General features: G+C 39.7%; 1 protein-coding gene across 1 annotated transcript in view; it reads left to right on the top strand.

Annotated features, from left to right (window-relative positions):
- The window catches only part of mad1l1 (mitotic arrest deficient 1 like 1), a 94137-nt gene that overhangs the window by 60659 nt on the left and 12388 nt on the right, over nucleotides 1-21090 (top strand). The window contains exon 17 of the mRNA XM_037689806.1: nucleotides 7651-7844. Coding sequence (XP_037545734.1) covers nucleotides 7651-7844 — 194 coding nt within the window. The remainder of the gene's footprint in view (nucleotides 1-7650; nucleotides 7845-21090) is intronic.

Raw genomic sequence — 21090 nt, 5'->3', positions numbered from 1 at the left:
AGGTTCTCTATGGGGTTCAGGTCAGGAGAGTTGGCAGGCCAATTGAGCACAGTAATACCATGGTCAGTAAACCATTTACCAGTGGTTTTGGCACTGTGAGCAGGTGCCAGGTCGTGCTGAAAAATGAAATCTTCATCTCCATAAAGGTTTTCAGCAGATGGAAGCATGAAGTGCTCCAAAATCTCCTGATAGCTAGCTGCATTGACCCTGCCCTTGATAAAACACAGTGGACCAACACTAGTAGCTGACATGACACCCCAGTGACTGTGGAAACTTGACACTGGACCTCAAGCAATGTGAACTCTGTGTCTCCTCTCTTCCTCCAGACTCTGGGACCTTGATTTCCAAAGGAAATGCAAAATTTACTGTAATCAGAGAACATAACTTTGGACCACTCAGCAGCAGTCCCAGGCGAGGTGCTTCTACCGCTGTTTCTGGTTCAAAAGTGGCTTGACCTGGGGAATGCGGCACCTGTAGCCCATTTCCTGCACACACCTGTGCACGGTGGCTCTGGATGTTTCTACTCCAGACTCAGTCCACTGCTTCCGCAGGTCAGAGTCAGAGTTTCTTTATTGTCATTCGCACCTCATGTGGTACATGTGGTGGAGCGAAATTATGTACGCAGGGTCCCAGTTACATCCAACAATAAAATGTATAAGAAAAACAGTAATGACATCTAAGATATGAACTAAGAAAAACATCAACTAAATATACACTAAGCACTCATAACATAAAAACATTGAACATCAGCACAAACATGAACATGAGTCTGTGAGCAGATGTGCACGCATGAACACATCAACATTGAAACAGATCAGCAGCAACATAAAACAGATCAGCAGCAACATGATATGGTTTTTCACACTGATTATTCTAGTTAGAGATTCATGAGTCTAACAGCCTCAGGGTAGAAGCTGTTCCTCAGTCTAGTGGTTCTACACTTAATGCTCCTTAACCTCCTTCCTGAGGGGAGTGGGGCAAAAAGTGTGTGTGCTGGGTGGGTGGGGTCCTTCATGATGCAGGTGGCCCTCTTCCTGCATCTGGAGGTGTAGATGTCTGTGATGGTGGGGAGACTGATTCCAACAGATTTCTGTGCAGCCTTCACCACTCTCTGCAAAGCTTTTCTTTCTGCAGCTGTGCAGCCTCCATGCCACACATTGATGCTCGAGCACAGGATGCTCTCCACTGCACACCTGCAGAAGGAGGTGAGGACTGAGCTTCCCAGACCAGCTCGCCTCAGCCGTCTGAGGAAGTAGAGTCTCTGATGAGCTTTCTTGATCAGGCTGGTGGTGTTGTTGCTCCAGCTGAGGTTGTCATTCATGTGTACACCCAAGCACTTGTAGCTGGAGACCACTTCCACCGCAGATCCTCTTATGTTCAGGGGGGTGTAGGTGTTTTTGTTCCTTCTGAAGTCCACAATCATCTCCTTTGTCTTCTTCACATTGATGTGAAGGTTATTCTCTCTGCACCAGCTCTCCAGGTGTTCCACCTCTTGCCCGTAGCTGGACCCACCATTGTCCGCGATGCATCCCACCACCGCTGTACCATCCGCAAACCTTACAATGTGACAGCCCGGATGGGCAGCTGCACAATCATATGTGAGCAGAGTAAACAGAAGGGGGCTCAACACACATCCCTGAGGAGAGCCAGTGCTGAGGGTTATGGTGGAGGAGGAGAGGTTGTGGATCCTCACTAACTGTGGTCTGTTTGTTAAAAAGTCTAGTACCCAGTTGCAGATGGAGGGGCTTAGTCCTAGTGTGGATAGTTTGTCCATCAGGGTTTGGGGGATCATGGTGTTGAAGGCGGATGTGAAGTCCACAAAGAGCATACGGACGTAAGAGTTTTTCTGCTCCAGGTGGTTGAGTGCAGTGTGGACCACAGAGGAGATTGCATCCTCTGTTGATCGGTTCTCACGGTATGCGTACTGATGAGGGTCCTCGTTGATGTTGATGGTTGTTTTGATGTGAGTCATGACCAGTTTTTCGAAGCATTTAGCGACTATCGGGGTGAGGGCTACTGGCCGATAGTCATTCAGACCAGTCACTGTAGAGCTTTTTGGGACTGGGATGATGGTGGCAGTCTTCAGGCAGGTGGGAACTGTCTCCAGGGTAAGTGAGGTGTTATTCCAGACCTTAGGTCCCCCAAGGTCTGGAATCGGCCCTTCTCCACAATCCTCCTCAGGGACGGTCACCTCTTCTCGTTGTGCAGCATTTTCTGCCACACTTTTCCCTTCCCACAAACTTCCCACTGAGGTGCCTTGATACAGCACTCTGGGAACAGCCTATTCGTTCAGCAATTTCTTTCTGTGTCTTATCCTCTTGCTTGAGGTGTCAATGATGGCCTTCTGGACAGCAGTCAGGTTGGCAGTCTTACCCATGATTGCGGTTTTGAGTAATGACCAAGGCTGGGAGTTTTTAAAAGCCTCAGGAATCATTTGCAAATGTTTAGAGTTACGTCGTTGATTCAGATGGTTAGGTTAATAGCTTGTTTAGAGAACCTTTTCATTATATGCTAATTTTTTGGGACAGGCATTTTGGGTTTTCATGAGCTGTATGCCATAATCATCAGTATTAAAACAATTAAAGACCTGAAATATTTCAGTTGGTGTGCAATGAATCTGAAATATATGAAAGTTTCATTTTTATCATTACATTATGGAAAATAATGACCTTTATCACAATATGCTAATTTTTTTAGAAGGACCTGTATATTAGTTACCAGTGAATTTGAGAGTGCATATTCCAATTAAAAGCATTTTGTTTAGGAAATGTTTGGGAATACATCGTCTTCTCAAAGGACATTTTAACGCAGTCAAAAATCTACTTTTAAAACCCAGATGAAATGTGTTCAACAAATGGAAATTAAAAAGTTTCTGCCACCAACATGTTTTTCTTTTTGAAGAGGTCTTTCTACAGGCAAATGTTTCATTAAAATTTTAGGTTACTCACCCCCTGTCTTCATAGTTTATGTGAGAAAGGCAGGGGAAGGGCACATAGTTATGGCAGGGTTAAATATGAAATTGGGCAGGTCATTGGCGAACGTCTGTTGGCCAATTTGTCTTCTGAAGTGCAGTTCTTGCTGCCTCTCTCTGACTTTCTCTCCTGTTCACTGGTCTCATTTCTCTCCTGAATATTGTATTCTAATTCATAGCTGCCTTTTTTCTTTTTGCACTACTGGTCAAAACTATCTTCGTTGTCATTTTCTTTTGCCCTTGACACATTTTTTTCTTATCTATCTCTTAATGTCATTAAAATTAGTAGAGTTTCTTAGTAGTTTCCTTCTTTTAAACTTAAATTATGCACATGCACTGTGTAATTTCTCTTTATGTTCAGACAAAAGTAAGGTAATTTTTCTAAAGGTTTAAGATTACAAAAAAAACTGAGCTCAGATTTTACAGAAAAAAATACTGTGTTTATATATATGCTATATCTATATATATATATATATATATATATATATATATATATATGTATATATATGTATATATATGTGTGTGTGTGTGTGTGTGTTAAATAATAAAAAAAAAAAAATTGTAAATAAAAATTCCATGCCGATAATGTGGCTCATCCAACAATCAGCCAATTGTGTGTCATGTCCAAACTTATTTTGAAAAAGCAATAGAGCGAGTCCGCGATAAACGAATCGCAAAGTATTGAGGGACTACTGTATATATATATATATGAATATATATATATATATATATATATATAACAATTAATTAGTAATTATTGTCAAATTTAAAAAGAAATGTTGTGTTTGTTTTGTGTATAGTACATTTTTTGACCACCTGATGGCAGTATAAGACTGTTTGAATCTAAAGGATGGATAGTGAAGAAGCGAGCAGCGCGTCTCTGTAAGAAAAATGGGAAGGGGGCGTGACATGAACTCTCTCCTTTTTTCGGTTCTCAAAATGCGGACGCTCGGTGTGGTTTGAGCTCTTTAGCATAGCGTTTTTCACACAAAGCTTTAAATAAAAAAATCTAAACAAGTTCTCAGCTTCTTTTTGCAGAGAAAAACAACTTTTTACACAAAGGCACGGGTTTCAACCGTGAATTTTGGAGCTTCGACAAGACTACAAGCTAGGCTAACAGGCCTAGCTTGTAGCTTAGCTTCTCAGCTTAGCTGCTTTTAATGATCCAAAAACGCAATTTTGGATGGTTCAACATGATTTTAAAGAGAAAGGGTGGGGTCAGTGAAGAGCACCTGAGTTGAGCTTTTTGTCATCCAGTGTCTTCAGTAGAAAGAGAGAGACACGAGGAAACGATAAAGCCGATAAATAAAAATGAGGTGAATAATTTTCATTTATCATGCGATTAGTTGATTTATTGTTTATTGTGACAGGCCTTTTGACAGATACTTCTTAGCGTGGTTAAATGTCTTAATCAGTCCCTGAGTTGTGCAGTGACCAGCCACTAGAGTTTTTTTCATGCACCACACTCACTGAACCTTTTTCCCGTCTTGTTGCGTTTTCAAGCAAATAGTAGCTTTTAGAAAGCCAGATTAATCATGATAAGCTGACTTCTATAAACTAAATTCATTTGTCTGAATCAGAATGCTATCTCTTGCCAAGATCTCTAAGCACAAAAAAACAGACCCAATTCCATTAATTAAACTGCTAGTTTAGTTTTTCCTGTAACACTCAAATCACTCCTAGATGATTAATCCTTTGCTATGTTTCTTGAGAATAAAAGTCAGTTGTTAAAAAATTTACCATCTCTGATCATTTGTTTAGCTGTATTTTTCATTTCTGCCCCATAAGCACAGAGGCCCCTCTAAATATGTTCAAATGAGTTGGGACAGGAGGGGCAAATAGAGGAGATAAGGGTTGCTGGAGTGAGTTTTGATGCTTTAGAAGAGCATGGAAAACTTCTTGTGAAATCATTTCTGAGTTCTATTAGCATTTTAGGTTTAAGGTAATCAAAAAACATGTCAGGTATTTTGATATAGTGTTTTTTATGCCTGACTCACTCCTTGAATTGTTGTAATTTTTGGGACAAATCAAAGGCAAAATTCAACCATTTCTTTTTTATATTTTTGAATTAGTAATTCAAGATGTATTTAATTGTGTTCACCTAAATATTTATTTGTGACTTCACATACATTAGCATGTTGTTTATTCTGTGTGCAGGTCCATTTTTCTGCATACTGCATTAGTAAAAAGCTCTGCTTTATCTAAGTATAGTCATTTCTAGAATTGTTTGACAGCTTTCATAACATGAACATTTTGCCACATTCTTGAAGACTTGGAACACTTTAGCAGCATTGATTGACATTTGAGAGGAGCCCATTCACCCAAAAGACAGCTGAGCACAAAGACACACACTCTGACTTTGAAGTTTTTACTTTCTAGCTGTTCTGTTGTTAAAATGGCTGAATATGACTTGTGTAGATTAGAATGATGGACAAATTATTATCAATAACTATCAACCAGTAAAGTAAAGATCTATAACCTGGAAATGTACAATATATATACATACATATAAAGACTTTAAAGCAACATGAGCTATGCTTTTCAGAAGTTCAGAGCATGCTTCATGTTTTTTTTTTCAGTAACTTGTCGTTCTAAAACTCAAAGATTTAATCCATACAAGTATAACCTGTACTATTGACCAGGTGCAACCTTTGTATATATCTTCATTTTAGAGCTAGAGCAACGTGTGAGTTTCATTATCATTGCTTAAAAATATATATATGTATATATATATATATATATATATATATATATATATATAATTTATTTTACTTTATCACCTTTTAAATTAATCATTTAAAGGTTAAAAATATAGAATTTTGTGACATTTTTAGGTTTTAGAAGTGTTTTGTTTATTTTTCAGTTCACAAATCTTTGGTTTTTATGGGTTTATTAACCTTCATTTAACCAGGCGAATCCCATTGAGATCACAGATCTCTTTTACAACGGAGGCCTGGACCTGAAGGCAGTCCAACATGCATGTTTTTGATTTATGGGAGGAAACTAGAGTATCCGGAGAAAACCCATGCAAGCACGAGAAGAACATGCAAACTCCACGCAGAAAGACCCTAGGTCCAACCCGGCCGGGATTGAACCCAGGACATTCTTGCTGTGAGGCAACAGTGCTAACCACTGAGCCCCTGTGCTGCCATCGTGCTGTTTGAACATCCATCCATCCATTATCTTTTACCCACTTCTTCCATTTTGGGTCACAGGGGTCACCGGTGCCCATGTCCAGCAATCATAGTGCAAGTGGCGGGGTACACCCTGTACGGGTCGCAAGTCCATCACAGGGACACATGGAGACAAACGAGACAAACAACACTTCACTCTCTCACACCTAAGGACAATTTAAAGTTATCAATCAGTCTAACATGCATGTTTTTAGTCTGTGGGAGGAAACCAGAGTACCCAGAGAAAACCCACACATGCACGGAGAGAACATGCAAACTCCACCCAGAAAGGCCCCCGGACAGGGATTTGAACCGGCAACCTTCTTGCTGAGAGGCAGCAGCTCTACCAGTTGTGCCACCGTGCTGCACTGTTTGAACATGCAAACATATAATTTGGCATCATTTTTTCAGAAAGAAATCATGATTTAAGCATTAATATATATTTAAAAAAAATAAAAATAATACTTTTATTACCATTGAGTGTTGTTGGTAGAGCTGCATATGTTTCCATCCTGAACCTGTTACTTTTGTGATCCAACCGCAGATAAATGACAGAAGATGGATGGACATACTCCTGTCCCACTGAAAAATCTTTTGCAGAAATATAAAAATGTGGTTCAGTAACCTTATGTTCTTTCACGGTTTCAGTGCCCTAGAAGTTATGTTTGCACAGGCTCACTGTCTAAGCTGCACGTTTTGTTTCCGAGTTTCATACTTGTAAATTTTAAGTCAGTACAAAAAATAGTTGTAAACAAAACTCTGTCCATAATGTAGCTCCCCAGTTAAAACGTTTTAAAAAATAAACACATTCTTGACTAGACTGTTTAATTGTGTAATTATACAAATGTATGTTATTTCAGAAATTATTAATGAGAAAAATGTGTGTGTTAACATAAATGACTGAAACACAGTTAAGGATAGTCGTCTGTCAGCTCACACCTTCACAAAATGTCCTAATTAGCTTGTATAAAAGGTAATACTATCACTGTAAATCCTTCCATCATGACTCACTTCTGCCCACGCTGAACTATCTCACTGACTTTCCAAATTAAGCCACCAAATTAATTGTAATTAACTGCTAATTTCATTTCAAGAAATTATGTAACTAGATGCCCTATTCTGTTTCTTCTCTTTAAGATGAGTTCCCTGCTAGGATACTCAGCCGACTGTTTTATTCACTTTTTTTTTCCCCCTGTGCATCGTAGTATTTTTTTTTTTTTTTTTTTTTTTTTAGAACTGAGCAGATGGATTGCCGCAGGGTGAATATATTTGATTTGGAGCTGCCCATCAATGCTGCATAAGCCTAGCGAGTTGTGATTTAGGATTGTGGACATCCATAGAGAAGTTTTGCAATTATGGTTGAAAAGGAATACATTGAACATTACAGCTGCACTTATACTTTAAGTTTTGTGTATCCAAATAATTACCAGTTGCCCTTGCAGTACATTTCCTTTGCAGCATAAAAACACTCGTCTCATCAATTTTGTCAACTTTTGTGTGTTTCAGATTTGCGTAAGCAGATGGAGAGCTCAGAGTTGAGGAACCAGAGGCTAAAGGAGGTGTTTCAAAAAAAAATTCAAGAGTTTCGTACAGTCTGCTACGTCCTAACTGGTTACCAGATCGATATAACAATAGAAAACCAATACAGGCTCACCTCAGTCTACGCAGAACACATGGAGGACTCTTTGCTCTTCAAAAAGGTATGCAAATGTATAATGTGTCAGACAAAGGGAAGCCAAACATTTCCACGGTTTTAATGCTAAAATTGGAAAATGTACTGTATTCGTAGCAATATATCTCCATGTTAATAAACAAAATCTTTTCTGTTCCATGATTATAGTAGTGTAATCAAAATTTCTACATGCCTCACATTTTCACTTGTGGTTTTATTAAAAACAACTTTTACGACATTTACACCAAGCATCTTGCATTGTTCAGCATTTTAGGGTCATTAACACACACTTCTGAGATTAAACATTAGCTTCAGTTTGAAAAAATGTGTAGTGTGCTATGTAAATTAATGGTTCATTCCAAATATTTGATTGTCTATATACTTTTGAAACTTTGTTTTACTTATGTGGGTATATCTTTTTCATTCTGCCAGGTTTCTCTGGTGGCTGGTAATGTTGTTTCTTCTTTGCATCAACCTTTGTAGTCTGTTCTATCAAACAAATTCCTGGTCTTTTGCCAACTAATCTGCTTTACATCTGTACATGTCTGCCTCTTGTATGTTGTGCTCTTTGAACATTGTTACCCTGAACCAAAAATAACTAGAGAAATTGCATTTCTTGCAAAAATGCAGTGTCAATGCTTATTGCTGAAGAAGTGGCTGAAAAACAGCTGAAATTAGCTGAAAACATGCTGAAATGTAGCTGATATTGAAGAACAAACCAAAGTTAGCGTAAGAAAACAGAAAGAACACATATTTGCTGAAATGTATTTAAATAAGCAGAAATGAGCACAAACTTAGGAAATTAGCTAAAACTGTTGAACTTAGCAAAAACGAACTGAAAAGTAGTTGAAAAGGTAGAAAGATGTTTAAACTACCAGAAACAAGTGAAATGAGCTATAAAAAAAAGTCGAATTAGCTGAAAAAGTTAAAATTAACATAAAACAGCTATAAAGTAGATGAAATAACTGAAGCTGGCAAAAATCAGCTGAAAGGAGCATCCATCCATCATCTTCTGCTTGTTCCGAAGTCCGGCCATGGGGGCAGCAGCTTGAGCAGGGAGGCCCAGACATCTCTTTCCACAGCCACTTCTTCCAGCTCTTCTGGGGGGGACCCCAAGGAGTTCCCAGGCCAACTGAGTGACATACACTCTCCAGCATGTCCTGGGTCTTCTCCGGGGTCTCCTCCCAGTTGGACATGTCCAAAGAACCTCTCTGGGGAGGCATCCAGGGGGCATCCTTAACACATGCCCGAACCACCTCAACTGGCTCCTCTCGATGTGGAGGCGCAGTGGTTCTACTCTTGAGTCTTTCCTGGATAACTGAACTCTCACCCTATCTCTAAGGGAGAGTCCAGCTACCCTGCGGAGGAAACTCAGTTCAATCGCCTGTATCCATGATCTCATTCTTTCGGTCACTACCCAAAGCTCGTGAGCCTAGGCTAGGTAGTGCCTTACAGCTCAGCTCCCTCTTCACCACAACAGACTGGTACAGAGTCCGCAATACTGCAGATGCTGCACGAATCCGTCTGCCAATCTCACGCTCCATTCTTCCCTCACTCGTGAACAAAACTCCAAGATACTTGAACTCCTCCACTTGAGGAAGAACCTCACCCTCGACCTGAAGAGAGCAATCCACCGTTTTCCAGTTCAGGACCATGGCCTCAGATTTGGAGGTGCTGATTCTCATCCCAGCTGCTTCACACTCTGCTGCAAACCGCTCCAGTGAAAGCTGACGATCACGGCACAATGACACCAAGAGGATCACATCATCTGCAAAGAGCAGAGATGGAATCCTGAGGCTACCAAACCGGAATCCCTCTGCCCCCTGACTGCACTGAGAAATTCTGTCCATAAAAATTATGAACAGAATCTGTGACAATGTGCAGCCCTGGCAGAGTCCAACTCCCACCCTGAAGGGGTCCGACTTACTACCGGCAATGCGAACCAAACTCTTGCACCGCTTGTCTAGGGACCTAACAGCCCATAACAATGGTCCCCCAATCCCATACTCACAGAGCATCCCCCACAGTGTACCCTGAGGAACACGGTTGAATGCCTTCTCCAAGTCCACAAAACACATGTAGACTGGATGGGCAAACTCACATGACCCCTCGAGGACCCTAGTGAGGATAAATAACTGGTCCAGTGTTCCACAGCCAGGACGTAACCCGCATTTCCTCTTGAATCTGAGGTTCGACCAACGATTGGACTCACTTGTCCATTACCCTTGAATAGGCCTTACCAGGGAGGCTAAGGAAAGTGATGCCCCTGTAATTGGAGCACACCCTCCAGTCCCCATTTTTGAAGAGGGGAACCACCACCCCAGTCTGCCAGTCCAGTGGCACTGCCCCCGATGTCCATGTGATGTTGCAAAGGCATGTCAACCAAGACAGCCCCACAATATCCAAAGCCTTAAAGGAAGCAGGGCGAATCTCATCCACCCCCAGAGCCTTCCATCGTGGAGCTTTTTAACTATCTTGGCGACCTCAGACACAATTATGGACAGACCAACCCCAAAGTCCCCAACTCCGCTTCCTCCATGGAAGACGTGCCAGTAGGATTGAGAAGGTCTGAGAAGTATTCCTCACTGGTTGAGGTCAACTGCACTCACTTTCACTGAACACAGTGTTAGTAAAGCACTGCTTTGCCCTCCTCAGCTGCCTGATGGTTTGCCAGAATCTCCTCGAAGCCGACCGAGAGTCGTTATCCATGGTCTCACTGAACTCCTCCCACATCTGAGCTTTTGCCTCAGCAACAACCAAGGCTGTGGACCGCTTGGCCCTCCGATACTCCTCAGCAGCCTCCAGAGTCCCAACAGCCAACAAGGCCTGATAGGACTCCTTCTTCAGCTTGACAGCCTCTTTAACCCGGGATGTCCACCACTGAGTTCGAGGGCGGCCACAACGAGAAGCACCAACAATCTTGCAGCCACAGCTCAAGGCAGCCACTTCAGCAATTGAGTCACGGAACATGGCCCACTCGGACTCAATGTTCCCGCCTCATCTGGGATGCGGTTAAAGCACAGCTACCTGCAGCCATATCTAATCTGACGGGAGCATAATAAGCGGAAATGAGTAGAAAAGTTAATTAGGCCGAAAGAAGCAGAAATGAGCACAAAAAAGTGGAAATTATTTGAAAACAGCTTAAATTAGTTTAAAAAAAATACTAAAAAGGTAGCTGAAAAAACAGAACAAGCTGAAGAAAGCAGAAAAAATATGTTTGCACAATTAGGCTGAAAGAAGCAGAAATGACCACAAACAACTGGAAATTATCTGAAAAACAGCTGAAATTAGTTTTTAAAAAAAACAGCTGAAAAAAATAGCTTAAAAGTAGAAAGAAGCTTAAATTACTTGAAGGAAGTGGAAAGAGCACATTTTTGCTGAATTAGTCTAAAATAAGTTGAAATGGGTTTAAAAATTGTGGAGTTCTAGAATTGCGCCGCTCAAGGTGGCTGCATGTTGGAGCAGCTCTGTTACTTTCATTCTGAGATTTTGCTTTTGGAAACTTTAATTCCTCTTTTTCTGGATGTAAATCACATCTTTTGGATGATTGTTTCCTCTGGTATCAGATGCTGTGCAGCTGGAAGGGTTTTTACTGAAACTTTTTTTAGTTTTGGAAATTTGTTATGATGCGTAACTATGGCAACAAGGCAGTTTTCTACAACCAACAGCAGCTGATTAACATCTCAAAAGCTCAAATAATATCTCAACTACAGCCCCAAATCTCAAATGAGTTGAAAAGGATGTCCTGTGGACGCATTCTCATCTACCTGCCAGCTGTGCTCGAGTGCCTGACCACTGAGATCAAGGAACTAGCAGGAAACACGGCTCATGACAGCGGATAGACAGGATCGTCCCTCGGCACCTACAGTTGGCTGTCCGCAGTGACGAGGAGCTCAGCAAACTGCTGGAAGGAGTGGCCATCGCTCTGGGAGGTGTTCTGCCCGGCATTTGGGCGGTCCTACAACCCGAGGGGAACTGAGAGGTCAGCCGAGTCTGAGTGGACGGATCGGACGACATCTGCAGCCATTTTCTTAGGATCCACTGTGGGATGGACCTTTGCAGGAGATCCTTCCTGTCTACAGCCATCAGTATCTGTAACCTCGCTTAATGAAATGAGGATAACGAGTTACAACAACAAATGGTTTCCCTGTGGGATTAATAAAGTATTTTTGAATTGAATTGTTAGCGGTAAAAGCTAAAATTTGTATAAAAACAGCTATATAGTATCTGAAATAATAGAAAAAGCTGAAACTTGCAAAAAAATAGCTGAAAGGAGAATAAGAAGCTAAAAATAGCAGAAAGAAGTTAGAAGCACAAAAATGTTGTCGTTAGCAGAAAGAATCTGAAAGGAACACAAAACAGCTGAAATTAGCTGAACTTAGATGGAAAAATGTTTAATTTTGCACAAGGAAGCTGAAAGAAGCTGAACCAGAACAAAATGTAAAAGGAGAAGTAAAAGGTTGTAAACACATCTAAAGATTTCAAGGATGTCAAATGAGCTCAATTCATTTTCAATTAGGAAAAAATGGCAGAAAAAGCTAAATATTTCAAAAAGACAAAGTTACACCAGTACCAAAAGTCATAGCAGAATTGTCTTGAAAGAGCTGAACGTTTTGATGTATGATTTGTTGAAATGGCTTGAAAACTGTGGGACGAGAATCGCACTGAAAAATGTACAGAAGAAAAATGTATCACAATAGTGTGAAGGCTTTATAAACATTCACACATTTATGTGCTCAAACACTCATTTTAGTAAAGATCTTTGTTTTTTTTTAGGCTCAGTTTTAAATGAGACCATGTAGGTGTAGGTGTGTGCAACATCTGCACCTGCACATCTAATGAGATTAGATATGGCTGCAGGTAGCTGTGAGCCACTGGCAGGGTTTCTGTGAGCATATGCACCATGATCATCATTATACAGAAGTGTGAAGTGCAACTGGGAACTCAGTCAACATGCAACTTCCTACAGGCTGTGGCACCTGTGTTTGTGCTGATAACTGTGCCTCTGAGCTCACACAAGCATTTTTCACACGTTGGTTACGTGTTATCAGTGAAAAGACATTCTTAAGAATGCTCTGTTCCTTTTTTTGTAATTCATACGTGCAACACAGACAGTCTAGAGTCATGATGCTGTTTGCTTACACTCATAAAATCAGCCGTTAGGAATGAATAGTGACAAAAGTACTGTAGGTTAGAGTGATTCTATGCTTGTACTCCCCCCCCCCCCCCCCACACACACACACACACTCTTCACACATTCATCTCAACTCTGACTACATTTATAGCTGACTGATGTAGCCCCGTTGCGATAAACAATAAATCAATTAATCGCATGATAAATGAAAATTATCAACCTCATTTTCATTTATCTGCTTTATCGTTTTTTCGTGTCTCTCTCTTTCTACTGAAGACACTGGATGACAAAAGGCTCAACTCCGGTGCTCTTCACTGACCCCTCCCTTTCTCTTTTCTTTAAAATCCATTTCAACCATCCAAAATTGTGTTTTTGGATTGTTGAAAGCAGCTAAGCTGAGAAGCTAAACTACGAGCTAAGCTAACAGGCCGACCTCGGGGAGAAAAACGGTCTTGTCAAAGCTCCAAAATTCACAGTTGAAACCCGTGCCTTCATCTAAAAAGTTGTTTTTCTCTGCAAAAAGAAGCTGAGAACTTGTTAACTGATTTTTTTTATTAAAAGCTTTGTGTGAAAAATGTTATGCTAAAGAGCTCAAACCACACTGAGCATCCGCCATTTTGAGAACCGAAAAAAGGAAAGAGAGACAGCCCATGTCATGTCATGGGGTCTCTCTCCCATTTTTCTTAGAGACACGTTGCTTGCTCCTTCACTATCCATCCTTTGGTTCAAACAGTCTTATACTGCCATCCAATGGTCAAAAATAGGTACTACACACAAGAATTAACCAACATTTCTTCTTAAATTTAACAATAATTACTAGTAATTGTCAAATTTCAAACAACATTATTGTTTATTGCAATAATATCTGAAACAAATAATCGCCCAGCAAAATGTATTATCGTGACAGACCTAGACTGATGATTGGTCAAGCGCAGGCCTCCCCCCAAATCCCGCTTCAGTCATTTTACATTGATTTTGAAGCATGATGAAGACATTTCAGACCCACCTTGAGAAATGATGGGATAACAGTGCAATAGAATGACTTGGTGGCATTTATTCCAGACAATTTAATCTCCTACTTTTTTTTTAAACTGTATCCCTCAAATCTGTGTTTATGCATCATTTTCTGTGTTATATGTTTATGCCTGACTAAACCATGCTTGCAAAGAAGCACTATGTCAACTGTGTCTCCTTTAGTGTGCGTTTGAAAGTGTGTGGCGTAATGTCGAGTGTCTGTGAAAGAACCAGAGGGATGACAGGCCAGTGTCGCAGCACCTTAATCGATTTCTTCTCCCTTGGACACTCATTGATTGGGTTAAATACAAACTGTATTTGTTATTGTTACGTAGATTCTCAACAGATATAGAACATTTGTATGTAGCTTTAAGGACAATATACTGTTGTGGTCCCTCTATTCTAAGTTTTTCTTCTTCATCTCTCCATTCTTAGCTGCTAAAGATTTTACCTCATTATCTCTCTGTTTTTGTGAATATCTGCTACCCTGATCTGAACAGGTGGTGATGGATATACAATGCATTGTAGCTAACTTGCATTAGTACAGGGGTAGAACAGATTTATTAATATGGCAGTTAACAGCCATTAGTGCCTCGCTAAAAGACTTTGCTGACAAAATAAAGTATATCATAAAATGGTGCTTGTGTGAGCTTGGGTGTTCTGATTTTAATGGTGTGTCCAATCTACCCATTGAAACCCACCTGCGACCCTGCCAGAGGAGATAATTCACTGTCAATATTTATTAACCTCAGTCTGTGTCTGTAAAAACGCAAACAGACGCACACATTTTCATAATGCCCCCTCAAAGCAGTCACACTCTAATGCACACCTACTAGCCACAATCTCCATTTTCAATCTCTTTGACACCAAGCAGCACATCACAGTCCCTTGCCCACACCTTTTATGCATACAGATGTACAGAGAGACACATAAATAGCCTAAGAAATGCTAACACCTTGTATATTGTCATTCAGTGTGCCCACAGTGTGAGTGTATCACATGCACATAGTAGCCCGTGGGAGCAGAGAGGACCATACCTCTATTGTAATGCAATACTCATATGTACATGAACACCCAATCCTAAAGGTGCACACATAAATACAGCATTTAGAACCTGTAATGTGGTATTGTTAGTGGTAATTGCAGACTGAGGTTAGAAGAAACAGGAAAAAAAAAAAAGATTTTGGATAGAAAGCAAAGACGAGTTTACAAATAGGATTCTAAGGGTATTCACCTCAGCAACAAGGCTGCCAGATAATCCTGCTAATATTCTCCTCCAGCAGAGGCAACCAAATCCCTCCTTCTATGATATAAGCTGTTTAACATGCAGCAGTCACATTCCCCTGCTCTCTCATGCTTGCATGCATCCTTGTATGATACTGTTATTAAATGTTTCTTCAACCTTAAGTCATGTTAACTTTTCATCCTTTTGGTTTTACGTTTTAATTTTGAGGGGAAAAAGTATTAAAGTCTAATCATTTCTCAGTCTCCAATTATTCAGCTTAATCTCAGCTTGAGCATGAACAAAATCTGTCTAATTTTGTAGTAATTACAACTGAAAGAAAGGTTGTTTTATTTGGAGACTATCCTATAGATTCAGATTTTTTCCCCCCAAACATTTGATTTTCTTTAGTTAAAGCCACATGTTATGTTATGCGAAGATATTTGAACAACCTTGAAAAAACTAAATTACCATATTGCAATTTACTTGTAAAACTAACAATTGCTTTGAATTAATATTGTAACTGTTATTTTTTTTAATTATTTTAGATTATTAAATAAATAAAAACTACCCAGTACATACGGTAAAAAAAATAAAATAAAATTCTGCAGTCTCAAAGATCTTTTTACACTTGTTGAAAATTTGCTGATGCTTAAACTGCATCAGCTTTTGTGTGCAATGGGAAAGTTTTTTTAATTATATTAATTTATCCTGTAAATCGGCAAGTTACAAGAATTTTGTAATTTTGCACTCTTGTGTCACATTTATGAAGATACTAATGCTTTGACTTAATTATTAAATCAAATCAAATTTGATTTATAAAGCCCTTTTCATACAGTTACAAATACTGTTAGTTACCGTGTATGCTATACAGCAATTACGGTAAATGCAAAACCTAGCCAAACAAGCAAAAAAAAAAAAAAAAAAAACCAGCGACAAAGAAACCAAAATAAACTACTATAACTACAAGCACGACAAAACACAATAAATGTCTGGAAATGCTAATGTTCAAGAAGGTGCCGCAAGAGTGCGTACAGCTCACTTTTTAAGTTTCAGTGAGGAACACAACTTTTATAAGTCGAACCTTGAAGATCTGAAACTGACACCAACAACTAGTACAGTATTCCCTCGTTTATCGCGGGGGATCCGTACCCTGAAGCAAACCCAAACCACACTCTTGAAATATTCTAAACAATGTTTCTAAACTCTAAACACTCTAAAAGAGCACAGAATGTCATGATTTCAGCTCTGTTCCTCACCTGCTCTTTGCCACCTACAAGCGCTTTCGGCCACGCCCACTTCTCTGCTCTGCATGGAGACCAGCTGTTCAGCTGCAGTGGAAGCTTATCCGGCAGTGTGGGCTGCACAGAGGTCCAGGAGGAAACTTTTTCTACAGCTCTGGGCTGCACAAAAATGCATCAGGTGCTAAATAATTAAAAAATTATTTTTAGTCAAATTTCCATGCCGCTCGTGTGGCTCATCCATCAATCAGCCAATTGTGTCATATCCAATCTCAGTGTTTCCCCTACCATTAGACAAGTGGGGAACCCCACCCCATCAACGGAACGGAGCGCCCCGTGTACTGACCCCCCACCCAACCACCTATCAGCATTGACGTAGTGCTAAACTAGCAGCTTGCAATGCAGGTGTGCTAGCTAAAAAGCTAAAGGCAGCCTCTTCCCTCATGCTGAACCCCCCCCCCCCACACACACACACGAAAACTGTCGGTACAAACAGCACACGGCTCGGATCTGTGTCTGCCCCACCCCCCCCAAAAAAAAAAACAAAAAAAACAAAACAAAAACAAAACTGTTGGTACAGACAACAAGCAATGGCACGTTATCTAGGGGAAACACTGAATCATATTTTGAAAACCGCAATAGTGAGTCTGCGATAAACAAACCGCGAAGTAGCGAGGGACTACTGTATATGTATGTGTGTGTGTGTGTGTGTGTGTGTGTGTGTGTGTGTGTGTGTGTGTGTGTGTGTGTGTGTGTGTGTGTGTGTGTGTGTGTGTGTGTGTGTGTAAAGGTGTTTTCAACCCTGCCCACACGCTTGCAATATTCTAAACAGTGTTTCTAAACTAAACTAAAAAGAGCACAGAATGTCATGATTTCAGCTCCCTGCTACGGCTGCACTCTGCCACCTGCCAGTGCTTTTGGCCACGCCCACTTCTCAGCTGCAGAGCGGAAATAAGACATGCCTCATGAAGAAGCTTCTCCTGCAGCTTGGGCTGCACACCGGTGCTAAATAATTTAAAATAATTTATTGTAAAATAAAAATTCCATGCCGATCGTGCGGCTTGTCCATCAATGTGTCACGTCCACTGTTACTTCATTGCGATTCTGTGAAAAACGAACCGCAAAGTAGCTATGGACTACTGTAGATAAAATATTTTAAATTGAAAAAAAAAATACATGAGTAGCATCTCACGCTCAGTTGTTCTCTGTGGACTGACTTTCAGGATCCAGTCAAATTTAATCATCTTGCTTAATTATCTCAGAAAGTAGGGCTTAGCAGAAGCTGTGATCCCACACAGACTGCAGAAAACAAAGTCCTTCTGTTTCTTCATGCTGTAGCTCACAGTATTTCCCTGGAGAGGCTGTGGTTTTTACTGGACACAACTCCATTTCTGAGTACTTTGTAGACCTCTGAGTACTGAGGATAAATTAATAAAAATAAATAAATCCACATATCTGTTGTAAAATAAAAAAGGGCAATATAGAAATTGATAATTAATCTGATTTAGGTATTGACCGAGTTAGTCATTTTTGTGTTTGCATTAGCTGTGGCAACCATCCTGAATCAGGCTGACTCCATAAGGTAATCAGTTGTTGATGTACATCTAACAATTAAATTCAGAGTGTTTCATGAGATATATTACTAATAGATACCCCCCACACACACCTCTCCCCCACTCACACGGTCAGTACTATATTGCCTGTCTTTTATAGAAGTGGAAATACGAATGTAAAATGAAAGCACTCTACGGTTAAAGTGCAGCAGTGAGCCAACACGGCTTGTTCAGGTTAAAGTGAAAATCTGAGTGTCACTTCTCTGTTCAGCTAAATCCAGAGCACTGTAATGTTACTAAAACACTGATCCGACTAGCACATTTAAGGTTTCCTGGGTGCACTCTGGCATCATAGCTTATTTGCGTTCAGAAGTGATGCTGTAGCTGTTCACGTTGACGGACTTTAGGGTTTGATATTGTTGGAGTCAGCTGCCAGTCAGTCTATAAACCACTGTGGCTGAAGAGATACAGAATCAGTTGCCTCATGTATGTTTTATGAATCTATTTAATTACCTTTTTGAAGAGTAAAAATCAAAAACTTGAAACTAATTATAAGATTACACGTTGCAAGGTAACAAGCTCAGTTTAGAAGAAAATACAGTAAAGACGGATAGAAAGTAGACTCAGCTGTCTAAACTTATAAGAGTAAAGCATTATGGGAATGCTGGATAAAGGTACTGTATGACCTTTAACTCCCAATATCTGAAATTATTTATTTATTTATTTATTTAGTCATTGTGTCTAGATGAGCTGCATCAAATCAGTTTTGGCAACTTGGTACTCGGTGCTCTGATTTTTTTGTTTTTAAACCATTTTAAAAACTATAGTCTTTCTTTTTTCTTTCTTTCTTTGTCTGCATTTAATTATTTATTTATTTAATATTTATTATTTACAACAGAAGTTACAAAATTCATGTTGTGTTACAATCCAAATCGTCTTTCCTAAAGAAAAAACAATAAAAAAACAATGGGTCTCGTACAAAGATACAATGTCTACTGTATTAATTTAATTTGATTTTCATATATAAATTTCATATCTGGTATACTGTATTTATGATTACATCCCAGATTTTTTTTAAAAAACACTTCAGGTTTGCCTTTGACACAACACATAATGTTTTTGGATGGACAATATAATAACTCATTCCAGCTGTGCTGCTGTGTCGGGGATTCTGGAATTTTTCATAACATCAGAATACTTTTTTTTATTTGTTTTGGTGCTGCCATTGCAAGATATGGCTTCTTTTCTTAATGGTTTAAATAATATATCGGTAATGTATCTGTGTCCCCCAGCAAAGCATCACTTGGATTACTCATAATTTGTTTGTGGAATAATTTATACCCAGTTATATGAATATTGAGTCCCAGTACTTCTTCTTTTTATTACAATTTCAGAGCACATGATGTAAATCTGCTCCTTCTTCATTACGTCTACAGCATCTAGGAGACTCCAACAATGTTCAGTCAGCCAAGCCAAGGGCAACGTCTCCTCTCATTGTATTTTTAATAAACAATCAAAATTTTATTAATAACCCCCTTAAACTGTCAAACTGATTTGCAGTTTACCATAGTTGTGCTGCTGAATTATTATTTTTATAGTTTTTTTTAATAAAAATGCGCATTGACTTTAACTTTTAGGGGCAGAGACTGGAGTTGCCGGATCCAAGCAAAAAGTTGCCAGAACACACCCTTTCAAAACAAGAGAGTTCCCAGATTTTTTTTTTCTGGCAGGATCCGTCTCATATTAAGCGCTGGTGTAGATGAGCTGCAACACATCAGTGTTTTGGCAACTTGGTGCTCAATGCTCTGATTTATTTTTAAACACTTTTACAAATTAGAGGTTACTGAGGTGGAGGGAGATCAAAAGTTGTCGGTGTCGAGGTTAACTGTTTTTTGTTGTTCTTTTATAGTAATATAAATAAGAATCTGTTTATTTAAAAAGCTGCTTATATGCACATAGAACTGCAGTTTGGTAATAATGGATTAATATTGAATTCAAATGAGTGTGATATCAGTGGTGTTTTCAAATTGCAGAGAATGTTGGTGTCAAACTCTGGCTTGTATGTAATTTATATTTTTAGCTCACCCCCTGGGTGATGGGGCTGATTAGCATCAGTGATTAGGTATTTATGAGGCTCTGCTAATCAGTGATAAATACCATAGCTGTCTGAGTGAGTGAGTTATTTGAACGTTTTTCTTGCTCAAGTTTCAAGGAGAGGAAATCATTGCTTGTACATTAACAGTTGCAAATTAAAAAGGTTTAGATGAGCTCAAGGTATAAAAATTAAAGTTGGCATTTAAGAGTAGAGCTCATTTATATTTATGTGCAGTTTGTGCATAATGATTAGATTGTTACAGACCAAAGGAAAAAACACTTATCAATAATGTGCAAGTGGCTCTCAAGATATGGCATTCTATTATTCTAGGCTGATAGATTGAATTTTAATAGTGTAATTAAAAATAAAGAAGTTGTGAAGTTTGTGTCTCTAATCTCCTGACACAGACCCACTGCTTGATCTGCCCACTCCTTCTATTGATCATCTCATTAACAAATAAGCAGACAGGTGCAAGGAGACGTGGTATCAACTGCAGATCGTGAAAACCTGTAGGTTTTCTCCTTTGACTGACTTCTCTTTTACTTAGCTGCTCTTTCTCACTTCCCTCACTTCCTTAACATGGTCTCCTCTTTCCCTCCTAATAAAAGGAAAATAAAAGGCCAGCTTGTCAAAGCCTACTCCCTATTACCTGTAAAGTCTATCACATGAAGGGAGATGGAGGGAGATAACTTGAGGTGGTATGTAGATGTAGCAGAAACCATGAGAACCTGGTGTTTTACAAAAGTTGAGTAGCCTCTCTGTAAAAGTGAGGGAAGAACGAGGACAGTTAATGAAGTGCAGTTCATGAGAATAGTGTTATTTTAATGGCTTGTCTCCTTTTTATCAGCCACCCTGGAATGATTAACCCCACATAAATGTGTGAATTCCTCTGTGTGTGTGTGTGTGTGTGTGTGTGTGTGTGTGTGTGTGTGTGTGTGTGTGTGTGTGTGTGTGTGTGTGTGTGTGTGTGTGTGTGTGTGTGTGTGTGTGTGTGTGTGTGTGTGTGTGTGTGTGT

Source organism: Nematolebias whitei, chromosome 16, assembly GCF_014905685.2.
Source record: "Nematolebias whitei isolate Nwh7 chromosome 16, NemWhi1, whole genome shotgun sequence".
Taxonomy (NCBI): Eukaryota; Metazoa; Chordata; class Actinopteri; order Cyprinodontiformes; family Rivulidae; genus Nematolebias; species Nematolebias whitei.
Note: the sequence above shows the minus strand (reverse complement) of the source record. Positions and strands in the feature narration are given on the sequence as shown.